General features: G+C 35.7%; 1 protein-coding gene across 1 annotated transcript in view; it reads right to left on the bottom strand.

The window, feature by feature from the left end:
• The window catches only part of TTBK2 (tau tubulin kinase 2), a 75,764-nt gene that overhangs the window by 50,328 nt on the left and 11,372 nt on the right, over positions 1-14,064 (bottom strand). Inside the window, exon 2 of the mRNA XM_084207079.1 lies at positions 3,616-3,775. Within this exon, the coding sequence (XP_084063205.1) occupies positions 3,616-3,684 (69 nt within the window). The 5' untranslated portion in view covers positions 3,685-3,775. The remainder of the gene's footprint in view (positions 1-3,615; positions 3,776-14,064) is intronic.

Here is a 14,064-nt window from a genome sequence, read left to right as displayed (position 1 = left end):
GCACATTGTATATAGCATAATAGAAGAGTGCAGTAGTATTCCCAGCATGAATCTGGGCAAAGTCAGCATGCTGAATGAAGTCTTTCCTCAAATAGTCACACACAGCCCAGAGATCTCCAAACACAAATGCACAGGGACATTTTTTAAATATACCATCTTTTTCTCTCTTCAGAAATATGCACACTGAATAATAATGGTATACAATCATACAAGTTTTTGGACTTCCTGAAAAGAGATAGTATTTTCTATTATAGGGAGTGACTTACATACAGCAGCTAAATCATAAATTATGAGAAATGGCTAAAATTATCTTTGAATATACTTCTCAAATATTACTCAAATTCACTCCCAATTCACCAATATCATTCTTATTAACAGACAGACTCAAGAAATTTCCAGCACTGGAAGTTTCATCTGTGCAAGAAAGAGGTAAAAAGAATGCTCGTGGCATACTAATTAGGTTGCACTACCTTCAGAGCAAATATTAAAAGGTGTTTTTTTCACTCTGCTTTAAGTGGTCACAGGGAACAGGCACTTGTTTGGTTTTCAATATTAAAAATGTCAATGGTGTTTCACAAAATGCCTACCCTGGCTAACATTCTAAAGCTGATAAAAGAGAAAAGGGGACAAAAAAGAACTTACCTTAAGAGTAACATGGTTTTCTAAATGTCATCTGAAAACATACAGTAGCTAACATTATATGACTACACTGTATGAAATGTCATCTAAACTGTCCAGGGTTCTAGAGAGCAGCAATATGCTGTGCTGACCTATCTTCAGATTCTGAAAAGTAATCTAATGTCTCCTAATCAACACCATCAGACATTTGACTGAGCAGGAAAAACATTTTTTAAAATAGCCTAGGGTCTATGAATACAGAAGAAGATAACAGAAAACACATGAATTTTCAGCATAGTACAAGCACACATAGCACAAGTACATGGTGAAAAAGGTGAGAGGAAAAGAGGTGACACAGCCATCCTCGCCCCCTTACAAATGTAAATACATTTATCATCTATCTTCATTTACCAGCTTTGAGAAATGGTCAGACCATGAAAGACTGCCTCTGAAAGCATTGTTTCTCTGCATGCGTGCTTAAAAGAAATTTAAAACAAACAAAACTACCACTACAGTAACCAAATAAACAGATCAATTTATATCCTCAGCTAAAGTACACCAGAATCATTAACATACACCAAATAATTACACCACTCAGTAGTTCCAGGCCCAAATTAATCTCTCTTTGATTGCAGAAAAAAATACTTTCCACACCCTTTGTCACCAAGTCACACACATTCAACAATGAGTCCGTGTTTTCCTTGGTTGCTTTTTTGCTGCCAACATCCCTATAGAAGCTTTTCTTGTTGCTTTCCACATCCTTCATCAGTCACAACTGCCAGCTGAGCTCTGGCTTTCCCATATATTCATCACACAGAGGAAACATTTCCACGGCAATCTTGGGCAGCCCATCCCTGTTCCCACCTTCTGTTCACTTGCATTTTGCTTTCCAGTTCACACAGGTAGTGACCACTCAACCATACTGGCCTCCTGACACAGCTGCTCAACATCTTTTACCTTGATGAAGACCACATTGCCCTTGTTTACATCTGCATTACAATATCCCACTTTGTTCATTAGTTTCAGCCTTCTCTTTTTGCATTTAGCATCTCACAACCCAAACTCTTTCTCTTCATTCTCTCTTTGACTTCTGTGCCTTTATATGCTTCCAGACTAAAGCATACAATTTCCAACAAGTTTTAACTTGGTACCTTTGCTTACACTACATATTGAATGGCATCTTTAAACATATCTAAAATCAATTATCATTACAAGCAAGTCTCTCCAAGTTGGGATTGTAATGAATGTTTCAAAGGCAAAAAAGAGGCATGAGGAAAGGCATCAACAAAGGATAAAAGCAAATGCTAACAGACACTGCTAGAGACAGGGGGTGTCGCTGGGGAAAAAGTATTTTATAATTTTTTAATGCTTACTTTGCAAAATAGAATCACCCTAAATAACGTCTAGGTTAAAATTAAATTTAATTGAACATGGTTTTTTAAAGCGTTCATGTCTAAAAATTTTACATATGGTTTTCACAACTGCAATGAACAAGGTCCTCAACAGCAAAAAAATCCAAAAACTGCATTTCAGTTTCTTCTGCTGGGAGTCAATCCTATGAAATCCTAAATTCAGGAAGTCTATCACCTTAGATGCCATCAAGAAATCCTTAATGTTTGCTACACAAGATAAGAAATTGAAGAGCTACCCACAGGAAATACTTGGCACTCATCTACTTGTAATACTTGATCTGGAAAACATAAGTGAAAATGTATAATTACATTAAATGAACTTCAGCCTACTTTCAAAATTTTCCAGATGACACATATGATCAGCAGTTTTCATTACACAGGAAAGAAATTAAATCTGAAGAAAGCATAGCTGCTTCAGACACATCAGACAACTAAGTGGTTTTGTGGATAGTGATATATTAGTATGTTATTATCTATTGTATTTTGTATATTACTGTATAAAAAATGGTATTTTATACTATTTGATCTGATTCAAAACTACGCTTTCTATTTTTACTTCACTGCTGTATTGAGATTAAATATAAGAAGGTATTTTACAAATACTTATACTCCAGAGATAGCTATTCAGGTTCTATTTACCTAAAAGGAAATACAAAGATTTCCTACACAAAGTTAATATCAGCTCCCTGTATATTTAAATGAAAGATACAGTACAAGATAGTTGAAATAATTCTCTCTTATGAATTAAAATTAATGATGAATTTGTATCTTCTACATTCAGTCTTACAGTTCTAAAAAACTTCAAATAGGGGAGTAATATAAAATAAGCAATTCAGAATCCATTCACAGCCTACTACACACACAGAGATACTCTAAATGTTCTATTGTGAACTGGCTTTTTTTTTTCCTTTTTTTAAATTCTAAGTAAAAAAAACCAAAGTGATCAGAGGAATGGAGAAGGAGCTACAAGAACTCAGCCTGTTTTTCTCAGCAAAAATAGCTTCAACTGGATACTATTTCCCTCAAGATGCAAATCAAGGATATGAACAGCAAAAGGGAACAGAGCTATTAATGGCAAAGCCAATGCTGGCACACAATCAAATGAATACAAATCAGCTGAGAATAAATCTATGCCATAAAATCCTTTGTTCACAAACAAAAGGAAGAGCAGCAAGGTCCTGAAAGATCTTCCTGTAAGGAGTAACATATCTATCTCACAAACCTACTAGCTTCAGGGGAGGGCATCTGACTGATCTCCAAAATGGACTGATACAATCATTGGCTGATCGGGTTCAATATACTAGCAGTACTCTTCCAGTTGTGCTTGGATCAGGCACTTCATTGGGATTTAAGAGCTCTCCTAGGTTCTTATCAGGAAAAAAAAAAATAACCCACTTTAAATCCTCTCACTTTTCTTTAAAGTAGGGTAAGAGAAACAAGTACTTTTAAATCTCATTCACAATTAATTGAAGTACTAAGCAAAATATATCTCACAAGAATTTTCAAATCAATTTCAAAGCACAAACCACTTCTTTCTAAAAACATGTTTCAAAGAAGATACAGAATTGCAGGAAGGCATACTCACCACCTTCCATCTTTCTTTGACCAATATTCCCACACTGAGGATGTCAGGCTGATCCCCTCCTCCACTCATTGCAACCCCTTGAGGTGATGGAGCTGCTATGCAAAGTCTGCGTCAGTAGAAACCATCCAGATCCCAGGAATGGCTTCCATTTAACCAGTCACTGCAGAAATAGAGCAGAACTCAGTGATTAAAAGAATAATGAGAAATACAGCAAAAGTTGTGTTTCTCACCCAGCACCTTAACTAGTTTTTGTATCACACAGTGACTAACATTGAAATTTTAGTCAGTTTCCAGTACAGAAAAGAAATTCAAGGATAGCTTTCCTTAATTTTCCAACTTGCTCTCTCCCAAATCTCCAATACCAATCTCAATACAGAACTAATGAACTTAAACATTTTCAGAGATATATTCCACAAGCAGTTTCAAATTGCTGCAAGGTATAATTACATTTAAACTTAATTTTAATAATCCGCTTAAAAATCTAATTAATAACTTATTAAATAATTGTTTAATTAATTTACAGTAATATATAACATTAAAATAATATTCACCAAAAACTACAATGTTAAAAATAGATACTTAAATTTCAGTTACACTGCATACTGTCTACTTCACATTTTACAATGTGTTTCACATAGCTAGGATTATTTCTGATTAAATACTTCTAAAGTACAATTATGTCAGGCTATAAACAGCTGTCTTTGGCAAGGAAAAAACCCTGTCTTTGGTAATTTTGACAGTTTATTTTTTTTAATTTTCTGGTTTTAGCAATCATTGCTGATTTAGATTATAGATAGTATTATAAAAAATTGTACTTTGGAGATTATCATATCCGCAATGGCTACCATCAGCAACTACTACAACCAATTAAAAGCTTATTTCAATTCTTTGAGCTTTTCTAGAACTTTGCTTATTGTTACGCTGGTGTAATTATACAAATGTAACTCTTTGTATAAACCCTCTTATCCAAAGACTATACTCTTTGAAAAGTATATTTGCTTTAGGTTATTTATGGCTTTCAGAATAGCATAACTGCAAGTGAACAATGCTTCTCTCCCTGAATCAACACACAAATGATATGCAAAATTGGTAAAATCATTCTGATTTAAATCAGCAGTATGGCCTTCCATGTGGCTAACTACCAATCTTACTACTGGGACTAAATTATGCTTTTTTAGTAAACACTCCGCTGCTTGAACAACCTGGCTTTTTAAGACAAACATTTGTTTGACACAACAGTAACTGTGGGCTTTTTTCATGTTCTTTGATATTTTTTTCTCACATTATATTTACACCTTTGTGCTTCAATTGGACATTATGACAGTTGAACCAACTCCAGATAAAACAAACCCCTCTGGAGAACCATTAATCTGGATTAGTTGAGGATCTAAATTTAGACCCAATGAGAGTGGATTACGTGCCTGTAAAGGAGTGTTCATTCAGAATACATAGCCCAAATTGGTTTAATTCAAACAAATGAAGGGAAACCAAATTAAGATTGTGTATTGTGAGTAACAGCATCCATCCTGCAATTTATGCAGGTTGAACTAAACCAATTCAAATTCTACTGGTGATTGTAAATTCTCCCCTGCAGATAAGGTCAAAATTCTAAAAAGAACTAGAGCCATTTATTACTAACATTACTAACTACTAACTACTTAACATTACTAACTACTGACCACACTCACTGTCCCTTCTAACAGAATTATCATAACACAGTCAGGAACAAAGACAAAACAAAAACCCACTGATGAAGGGGAAAAGGTCTATCTCCAAAATTGCATGCTTAAAGAACATACAGTGGCTTTTCTCCTTTTCCCCATTTTAACTCAAATGTTTGCTTCTCTTTCTACTATCTGCAGGTTACATCAAAGCATGGGTTAGTCTTGACAAATAAATTGTTCACTTCTACACTGGAATTTCAAGAAGGGTTTTTTTCCTGATATTTGCTTAAAACAAGTAATGGTGAAACTATTCATCTCACCAGAGCAAATTCTAAAATTGCAAGTAAGATTTTTGCTGAAGCTTTGAAACATGAACAAAATTAATCACCTGTAGGAAAAGTGCTTTATTAAATCAAAGATATGACAGTTCAGAGTTTTTTGTTATTTCTGCTATCAGCATTGACTTGATTCCTGATTTGATACTTAACTTTTTCTTTTTTTAATACATTTAAATTTACAATTTATAGTCACAACTCTGACAAGTACTTCTGAGAGCTATGCATTTGTGGATTCTTGAGCAGACTGATAGAGCATCAGCAACTGGCCCAGAATGCAAAGGCTCAACACATACATTCAAAGAACCACCCTGCATTTTAAGAATTGTTGTGGAAGTACTCTATTACTGTATGTAATATCTGCATGGCCAGGGTAACAAAATCTTCATTTGTACACAATTCCTCAGTCCTATTCTAATACACTAATTCCTTGTTAAATCTCTTGTCATCAAAGATCATTACCAAACAACCATATCTATTCTATACCATCAAAACCAGGTATTCAAAGCTATAAAACACCAGGACCCATTGAACTGTCCTGCATGGGAGGCAAAAGTTCTCTCATGGGCCCCTGAAGACAAGGTGCTAAGCTCCTCCTGAAGCTTACTAATTACCTGCAAGCATTACAAACATGTTGATGTCAAAATGAAGAGTCCTGTTTTTCTTCAAGATTTCAAGTAAAGCAGAAGGAGGATCCAGTGACAAATTTCAAGGCCAGAAGGCTTGAAATTGGTCCAAACCTTTACCTGATCAGACCACTTCATAACTTCAACCCCTTTCAGCACACACTAATGTAAGACTCCAAATGTTCTTCACCGCTAGTATGTTCCAGTATGCTTCTTTCCTCACAATAAACATAACTTGCTTTGTTTCAAGGTTTAATGCATTTAATTTTAACTTTTTACCACACAACTTGGTTACCGCTTTATTAACCAAATTCCATTTCCAGTAATTTCACTTCATTTAAACATCTAAACATACTTTTTTTAACTAAATTAATACATTTAGCTTTAAACCTTCCTTCACAGCCGTGGGTCTTTTATATGGTCCTCCTTCAAAACCCCTCTCCTTGCTCTACATTTTTCTTGTGGTATGGACAGGAACATTGAGTTAGACATCCACACTGAATTAGACTCTATCATACCAATTCCTAATATGGAGAAAAGTTTTTCTTATTACTGCTTTGTGATGGAAGCCTTATTTCCCTAATTTAAGTCTGAAAATGCTTTATACTTTTGCTAAACCACATCACTATCAGATGTTTATTCACCTCCATCCTTACACTCAGGCATTGCTACAAGAATATGTTTTTTAAAGACATTCACAATCTGATCTAGGCAGAGTTTCATTGCTCTGATGTGTTCTCTAATGGTCTTAACACTGTATAATCTGCAAATCTGTTAATTATTGATGTACTGCAGTGGATAAATATCTTTATATTCCTCACCTAGTAACAGATAACATGTATTCTAGTAGGTGCAACTTAGATTACAATCACCTTGCCCAAATTTATACAGAAGGAAAGGACATTACTAGAGAAGACTACATTTAAAGGACTTTTGGACAGATATAAATATGCATTCTTTGGAGGTGGTTCTCAGGTCAAGATTGAAACTGAAACTTCTCTGAATTTGGAAGGATTTGAATTCAGACTGACTGGCCCATTCCAAATTTCACAGATGAATTAAAGACTCATAAAAGTAAATACAGTTGCATTTGTATTACTGAAATACATTTTTTTCAGCATAGCTCTTTAACAGACTACAATATTGTTAACAATTTAAGAAAGCACCAGCATGTCCTGTATTCTACTGAAGCAGATGAATAATTAATGACACACAGTTAAGGTGCAAGCTTTCCCTTACTCATTCAGCAGATGAATCCTTTAGCAGTGCAGTTTTTTAGGTGGCAGTAAGGCTATTTTCAGCAAAACAAACATGTCTTTACAATTCTCCAAAAAAAATAACAGCCACTCTAATTGAGATATATATCATCAAATTCTGTATTCATGAACTCATCAGTTTTCTTACCAGATCAGTTTGTCACTTCAGAGGCACTTTTCAAGATAACACAACTACAATGAAAGACAATTAGCCCACTGTCAAATTTATTTCCAGGTGAGAGGTCATGGAGTAACTAGGACAACACAATGAGGATAGACTGTTCCATAACATAAGCTTTTGCTGGGAACTGATTACAGTATTAAACAAGAACAGGTAAAGGAGCATTAGAGTTAATGTCCAGAATATTGTACAGACATCCATTATTTAAAACCCTTCTATTCACTTTAACTACACATTAGCCCTGCAAAAGATGAATTTAGCCCATCCAAGTACACTAAGAGATTATATGGTATTTGAAAATAACAGTGCAAAATTTCCAGAAAAAAAGGCAATCCTTTAATGTAATTTGCGTGCATGTATATAATTCCCTTAGAGATAGCCTAAACTGAAGCCAACCTCTGCTTACCAGCCTTTATAGATGTTTAAATTCAGACATAAGGCTGAGAAAGTAGCACAGACAATTTTGGCTGAATGGAGGTACTGTAAGTTCCAGAACAGCAAGGGAGCACAGAAGATTACTTCTGTTCAACAGAAAGAAATACATGCCCTGTTGCCTCCCCTGTGAAACAGTATCAACCTTTTGCTATTAGGAACTCTCTGAGCATACTAGGAGCTCTACCTTCCTGCCTTCAGCTCATTCAAAAAGATAGTAAATTAACCTGGAATCTACCTAAGATGATTTCCATTTCTGTATTTTCTATTTTTAAGCAGAACTTAAGGAACAAAGAACATTTTAAAAGGCCAGCATAAAGAGAAAATCAGGGCAGGAAATGTTCAAAGGTCCTAATTTCACCACATTTACAGTAAAGCCCACTGTCTTAGAAAGGCTAAGAACATGTTCAAACTGTTAATTCTAAGGATAGAAATTATTTAAATGTGTCTATTTGAACATCCAAACTAGATGTACATCCTACACTTAAACCTGAATATTTTCTAAATACATCCATTAAAAGCTGGTGCTTTGAAAATCATCCTTCATCACATCAATGAGAAAACTGAATTTAAAACCTTGACTTAAATTTCCAACTGTACTGGTTGTAAAGAAAAGCTTTTTAAAAATTCAACACAGAACCAATGTAATTTTAGGTTTTCCTTTCTCAAGTGCTTGGGTGCCAAAAATACTCGTCAACATTTGCAGATTCCAGGTGTGAAAAGCTCCCAACTGCCTAGTGTGCAATTGCCAGAGAGTCTGTATTTCCTTCTGGCAACTTCTGCAGTTGTTATTACAAAGGCGGTGAAATTTTCTCAGTTGGAAGATAGAGTTAAAAATATAACATTTAGTTTCAAGTTTTATTTTTAAAATATATATATATATTTCAAGCTACCACGCTATTTTCAGTTTGCAAGAGAATTCAGTACCAAAATATTATGAAAACCCAAGTACGGCAATGTTTATCAAAGGAGTGTATTATCTTTCACTAAGCCAACTAATTCATGTAGCAAAACCATACAGGTTTTAGGCACACAAAACCCTCTTCAAGTCCAACATAGAATTTACAACTTGCAAATTAAATTGGACTTAAAAGCATTTGCATTGAAGTAAACTTCAGACCAACTGAAATAAAGGGTACTCTATATCCTGCCATAGAGAAAGGAAAGCATCTGCATGCACATGACGGGGGGAAATTATATGGTTGTGACACCTATCAGAGAAACAGAAGATAAGTTATTACCTTTAGAAAAACAGAAAAATTCAGTCAGGGGAGAATTAGAATGAGTTATATATCAAAAACTCTATTTAATCCATTACATTATTACCATGGTATTTTTCAGATGCTTGATTTAATTTCCTAATTTGATCAGTCCCCCTAGAGCACAAAGGCTTATGTCAGAAAAAGAGACAGAATAGAAGTTAGCTGTAGGGAACAGGAAAAGGCTGGACAACTGTGTTGCTTTCAACTGAAACCAGTTGTTGAACTTCAATCTCAGGTGCAAAGCCTTTAATACTATTGTGGAAACCTAACCCTTGGGGAAGTGAAACTCATTCTCAATTTTTTCCCACCACTCCAAGTGAGTTCCAAATCAAAAAGAGGATTGTGAAACCTTATTATTTACTCAAAAATTAATTTTAAAACCCTAAAAGTGTCATTTGTTAAAAAAAAAAAAAAGCTGTATTTCTGTGTCTTAGATTCTCAAAGATTGTTGTGGTATTAACAACAAACTTAAATAGAACTAGAACCATGGACTTTTGCCATAAAAATTTGTTTTACTTCTCAAGTCTTCTTCAAAGAAACTTGAAAATAGAAAGTCAGTTCTGCAATTACCCTAATTATACAAGGTTTTGCAAAATTAATTTTTTAAGATACTAGGAAAATTTTCATTGTAGAAAAGTGGTAGTGAAGTGTGGTTTTGAACAAAGACAGCTTGAAGTCAAACAATTAAGATATTTTAAACCATGGCACAGTGTTATAATATCAAACAAATTATAGTCTGGATTTATCAGCAAAATTAAAATCTTTGCTTCCAGTTTTTTGAAATGTTGGAATAGTAAGTCATCCTTTTAGGATAAACTCAGAATACTAATAGATCACCATTTATATTCCAAGGAATAACATAAATGGATTTTTTAAGATGCTCTAAACTATTGACCTTTTGACTAGTACCATATATTATCTCATAAATCCATTTTGTCAGAAAAGAAAAATATAAATTCCCAGCACATGCATACAACACACAACTGAAGGACACAAGAAGGCAAGCAATACACTGCTCTGAAGAACTTCTTCCAAAGCCTATGAAACTTTTCAGAGTAGATACACAGCAATTTACAGAAAAGAGCTGCTGCTAAGGACTGTGTGAGAATGATGCAAGGGAATATACATAGCTAAATGCCTAATCCAAACAACTAAAGTTCAGGGCAAACTCTAATTATAAATGGGAATAACACTTAACTTTTTGGAAAATACGAGAAAATTGGCAGAGAATCTTTGATGAGACGTTCCGATAGACAGCATGTGAATAGCACAATGTTGTCTGCACTGACAGCATTCGAGTGACCAACAGAGCTGCCAGTGGCACAGAAGCAGCCCAGCTGGCAGGCACATGACTGCTCTCACAGCATTGTGCTCAGCCTGCAGCAACAGCCATGAAGTGACCCGGACTCACTAACAAAACCTGAGTATTCTCTTGATATATCAGTGTATGAAGCACATCACAAAGACATGGTGAGTGAAGCCTGACTGCTTGCTAAGCAGAACAGGAAAAAGAAGAGAGGAAAAGATCTTTTTTCAGTCTGGAATGTCTGATCTCTTAGCATCTTTATCTTTAGGGCACGTAACTAAATCTGCTGCAGTATTGTGATAAAGAGAGGACACTGGCTGTGAGTAGATAGGTGTGCTATCTCCTTAAATACAGCTCTTAAATAAAGCTCTGCTTTTTGCTAAAGTGTGAAATGAGGACAGCAACTACTACACCAAGCAGGATGACTCCAAAAGAGCCTAGCTGACAGAAAGATGGAACATGAGAGAGTTCACACAGTGCAGGACATCTACCAAACTCTGACAGGCCTCCCCAGTGAGGGGAACATACACCCATCCTGCCACACGACACAGCAATTCCTGACAGAGTTAAGGAGGAAAGACACACCATCACATTACAGTTTATGCAGTAACACCTCAGTTGTTCAAGGAGCATTGTACTTTTTAGCAGCAGATCAAGAACACAGAAAAGTCAGGCACAAAGAGAAGATGAAAAACCACAGTGGCACTCTTGCCAAGACCAATTCAACACTGCTGTCAACACCCCTAGCACCAGAGGGTAGGACACAGCCACATAAGTGGGTCTTTATGCACTGACAAATGACAGGAGAGGTGGGAAATGGCTTGGTGCCTGGCTCTGGTGAAGGAAGGTGGCACTAAGGCAGGTGAATAAACATATGATATACTGCCAGCAGAGCAGCACAAGTTACTATTTCATCTTCAGTTTGGCATGGCTGTAGAGAGAGGTTCTGCACAGTGCCAGGAAGTCTCTCTTGTTAACAGAATATTCCACAATGATCACATGAGCTCAGGCAACATCAAATCTACAAGTACAACACACAACAAAGGAGATGGTTATATCTCATCTAAGACTCCCTAACCAGTTTGTCCCTAAAGAAATATTGGTGCTGGAAATTACAAAGGTACAGGAGCTTCAGTCAACAATGTGGCTTGGTCAGAGTACGCACTTGTTTTATAGCTGCAGTTGAAGGTGGCTTCAAGCAACAGTGACTGAAACTTGAGCTCCTAATCCAAGGTCCTTCAAGGTTTGAAATGGAAGACAGGTATTAAAGAACCAAAGTGGAACTTTGGCAAAGGTATTTAAAGTTGGGACAAATCCAAAAATATCAATTTAATTTGCAGCAGAAAAAAATTAGGTCAGACGGGAGAAAAACAGATAGCATGGACAGCTAATCAGAAGAGGAGACAGGCTGCATCAGAGCAAAGATCCATCTAGTCCAATCTTCTGTCCCTGACTATTGCCAGCAGCTGATGTCTAGGGAAAAATACAAAGAGACACAAAGCATGTGATTACCCTTGCCAGAATATTTTCTGGGGTTATAGCAAGTTGGGACACAAAACACAGAGTTCCAAGGATGGTATTTAACATTTCTTTTTGTCTCCAAGTTCATCAGAACTTTTCTGAACCATGAAAACTTTACCACCCTTAACGCTCGTATAGCAAATTGTAACTGAATTCCATGCTGTGGGAAGCACACCTTTGTTTCCAGTTTGTCTTCTGCTAGCTAATTTTGAGATTCTTGAACCCTTGTACAGGAAGGCAGTGCTCCCTGTTCACCTTTCAGTCCTACACAGGGAATACACCCCTACCATACGCCCCCTCATTTGCCTCTTCAGCTGGTCTTTAACTGATTTTGATCACCACCTGCATGCTTTTTCCAGTTCTACTACATCCCCTCGGAGATGTGGAGACCAGCATTGTTAGTAAGCACTAACCTGTTATTTTCACAGAACCTGCAAAACCACATTCAAAAGAATGAAGTTCACCACTGAACATTTTTTAATTATTTATCCTATGTCAACTGCTTTATGATTATTTTCATTCATCATTACCTCAGAGTAGCAAGGTCTTTGTCCAGTTCTTTGTCTTCTTCTTTGCTAATTTTAATACCCCTGTATCACCACATTTAGTGATACAAGATGTAATTTCAGTATTTGCATCTTGTCTAGATCATCTGTAAATATACAGTACAGCACAGAGAGCTACCCTTTTTATGCTGATGAGTTATCATTTACTAATATCAATATTTTCACTCAGGTTCCATTAAAAAATATTTTTGCACAAGGTGTTCAATATAGAAAACCTGACTCATCATCTTCCATCTGGATCATTAACAGCTCTGCTTTCAAATTTGGAATGGATTCCTTGGGCACCTAAACACAGTGCTCCCTCAAAAGAAGGAGACAGACAGGATGGGGCCTTGAACAACTTGGCAGGGGCTGGATCTAGATGATCTTTAATGTTCCAATCCAAACTATTAAAGGGACAATTGAGACAAACTGCTGGGTGACTTCATAGTACTGAAGTACTTCATGTATGATCAGGAGATAAAAAGGCAAATGAGGTTCTATGTGTGTATATATAAAATTATGTATATTAGAAAAATAATAACTAACTGCTATTTATTAAACACATGAACATATCCTAACTGTTCACTAAACACATGAGAAACCATTAGCAATCAAGAGTAAGATCTTGTTATTATATGAAATATTGTAAGTAAATATTCAGTAAGAAAAGATGGCAACTCAACGCTAAATAGGAGTAAAAAAAAATCAAATCTTAGGAATTCAGACAAAGCAGACAACAACATGAAAATCATGTATATATCCATGGTTCACTAAATATTGAGTATTGTATACAATAGCCCTTCCTATCTCTCAAAAAAAAATAGAAAAAATAAAAAGAAAATAGAACAAGATAACCAGGGATACAGACTAGTTTCCACACGAAGTAATGACTTACAATTTTTTTCAAGGGATGATGGGAAGTAGAGAGGTACTTGACAGAGGTCTACAAAATTATTAGGGAGATACAGAGTTTAGCTAGGAATCAGCTGTCATTTAATAAAGGAAGAAAAAAAAAAATCAAAATAGGTCAGCAGAAGCCAGACTCAGAAAACTAATCTGTGCAAGTTCTTGCAAAAGGATACTGTGAATACTAAAAGTTTACAATGGTTCGAGTGAACAACAGTCAACTACATGAAAGAGAAAACTACTGTGGGCTACTGAAAATACGTATTAGGTATATTTAGTGCAGGAAGTCCCTTACTAAAAAAATGGAAAAGAACTAGAGGGAAGTATAATCTATATTATCTGTGGTTTTGTACTTTTCCTTAGGCATCCACATATGACTACTGCTGAATACAGATCTTCACTCTACTCTAGA

The sequence above is a fragment of the Fringilla coelebs genome (assembly GCF_963513975.1).
Source record: "Fringilla coelebs genome assembly, chromosome: 6".
NCBI classification, from domain to species: domain Eukaryota; kingdom Metazoa; phylum Chordata; class Aves; order Passeriformes; family Fringillidae; genus Fringilla; species Fringilla coelebs.
Note: the sequence above shows the minus strand (reverse complement) of the source record. Positions and strands in the feature narration are given on the sequence as shown.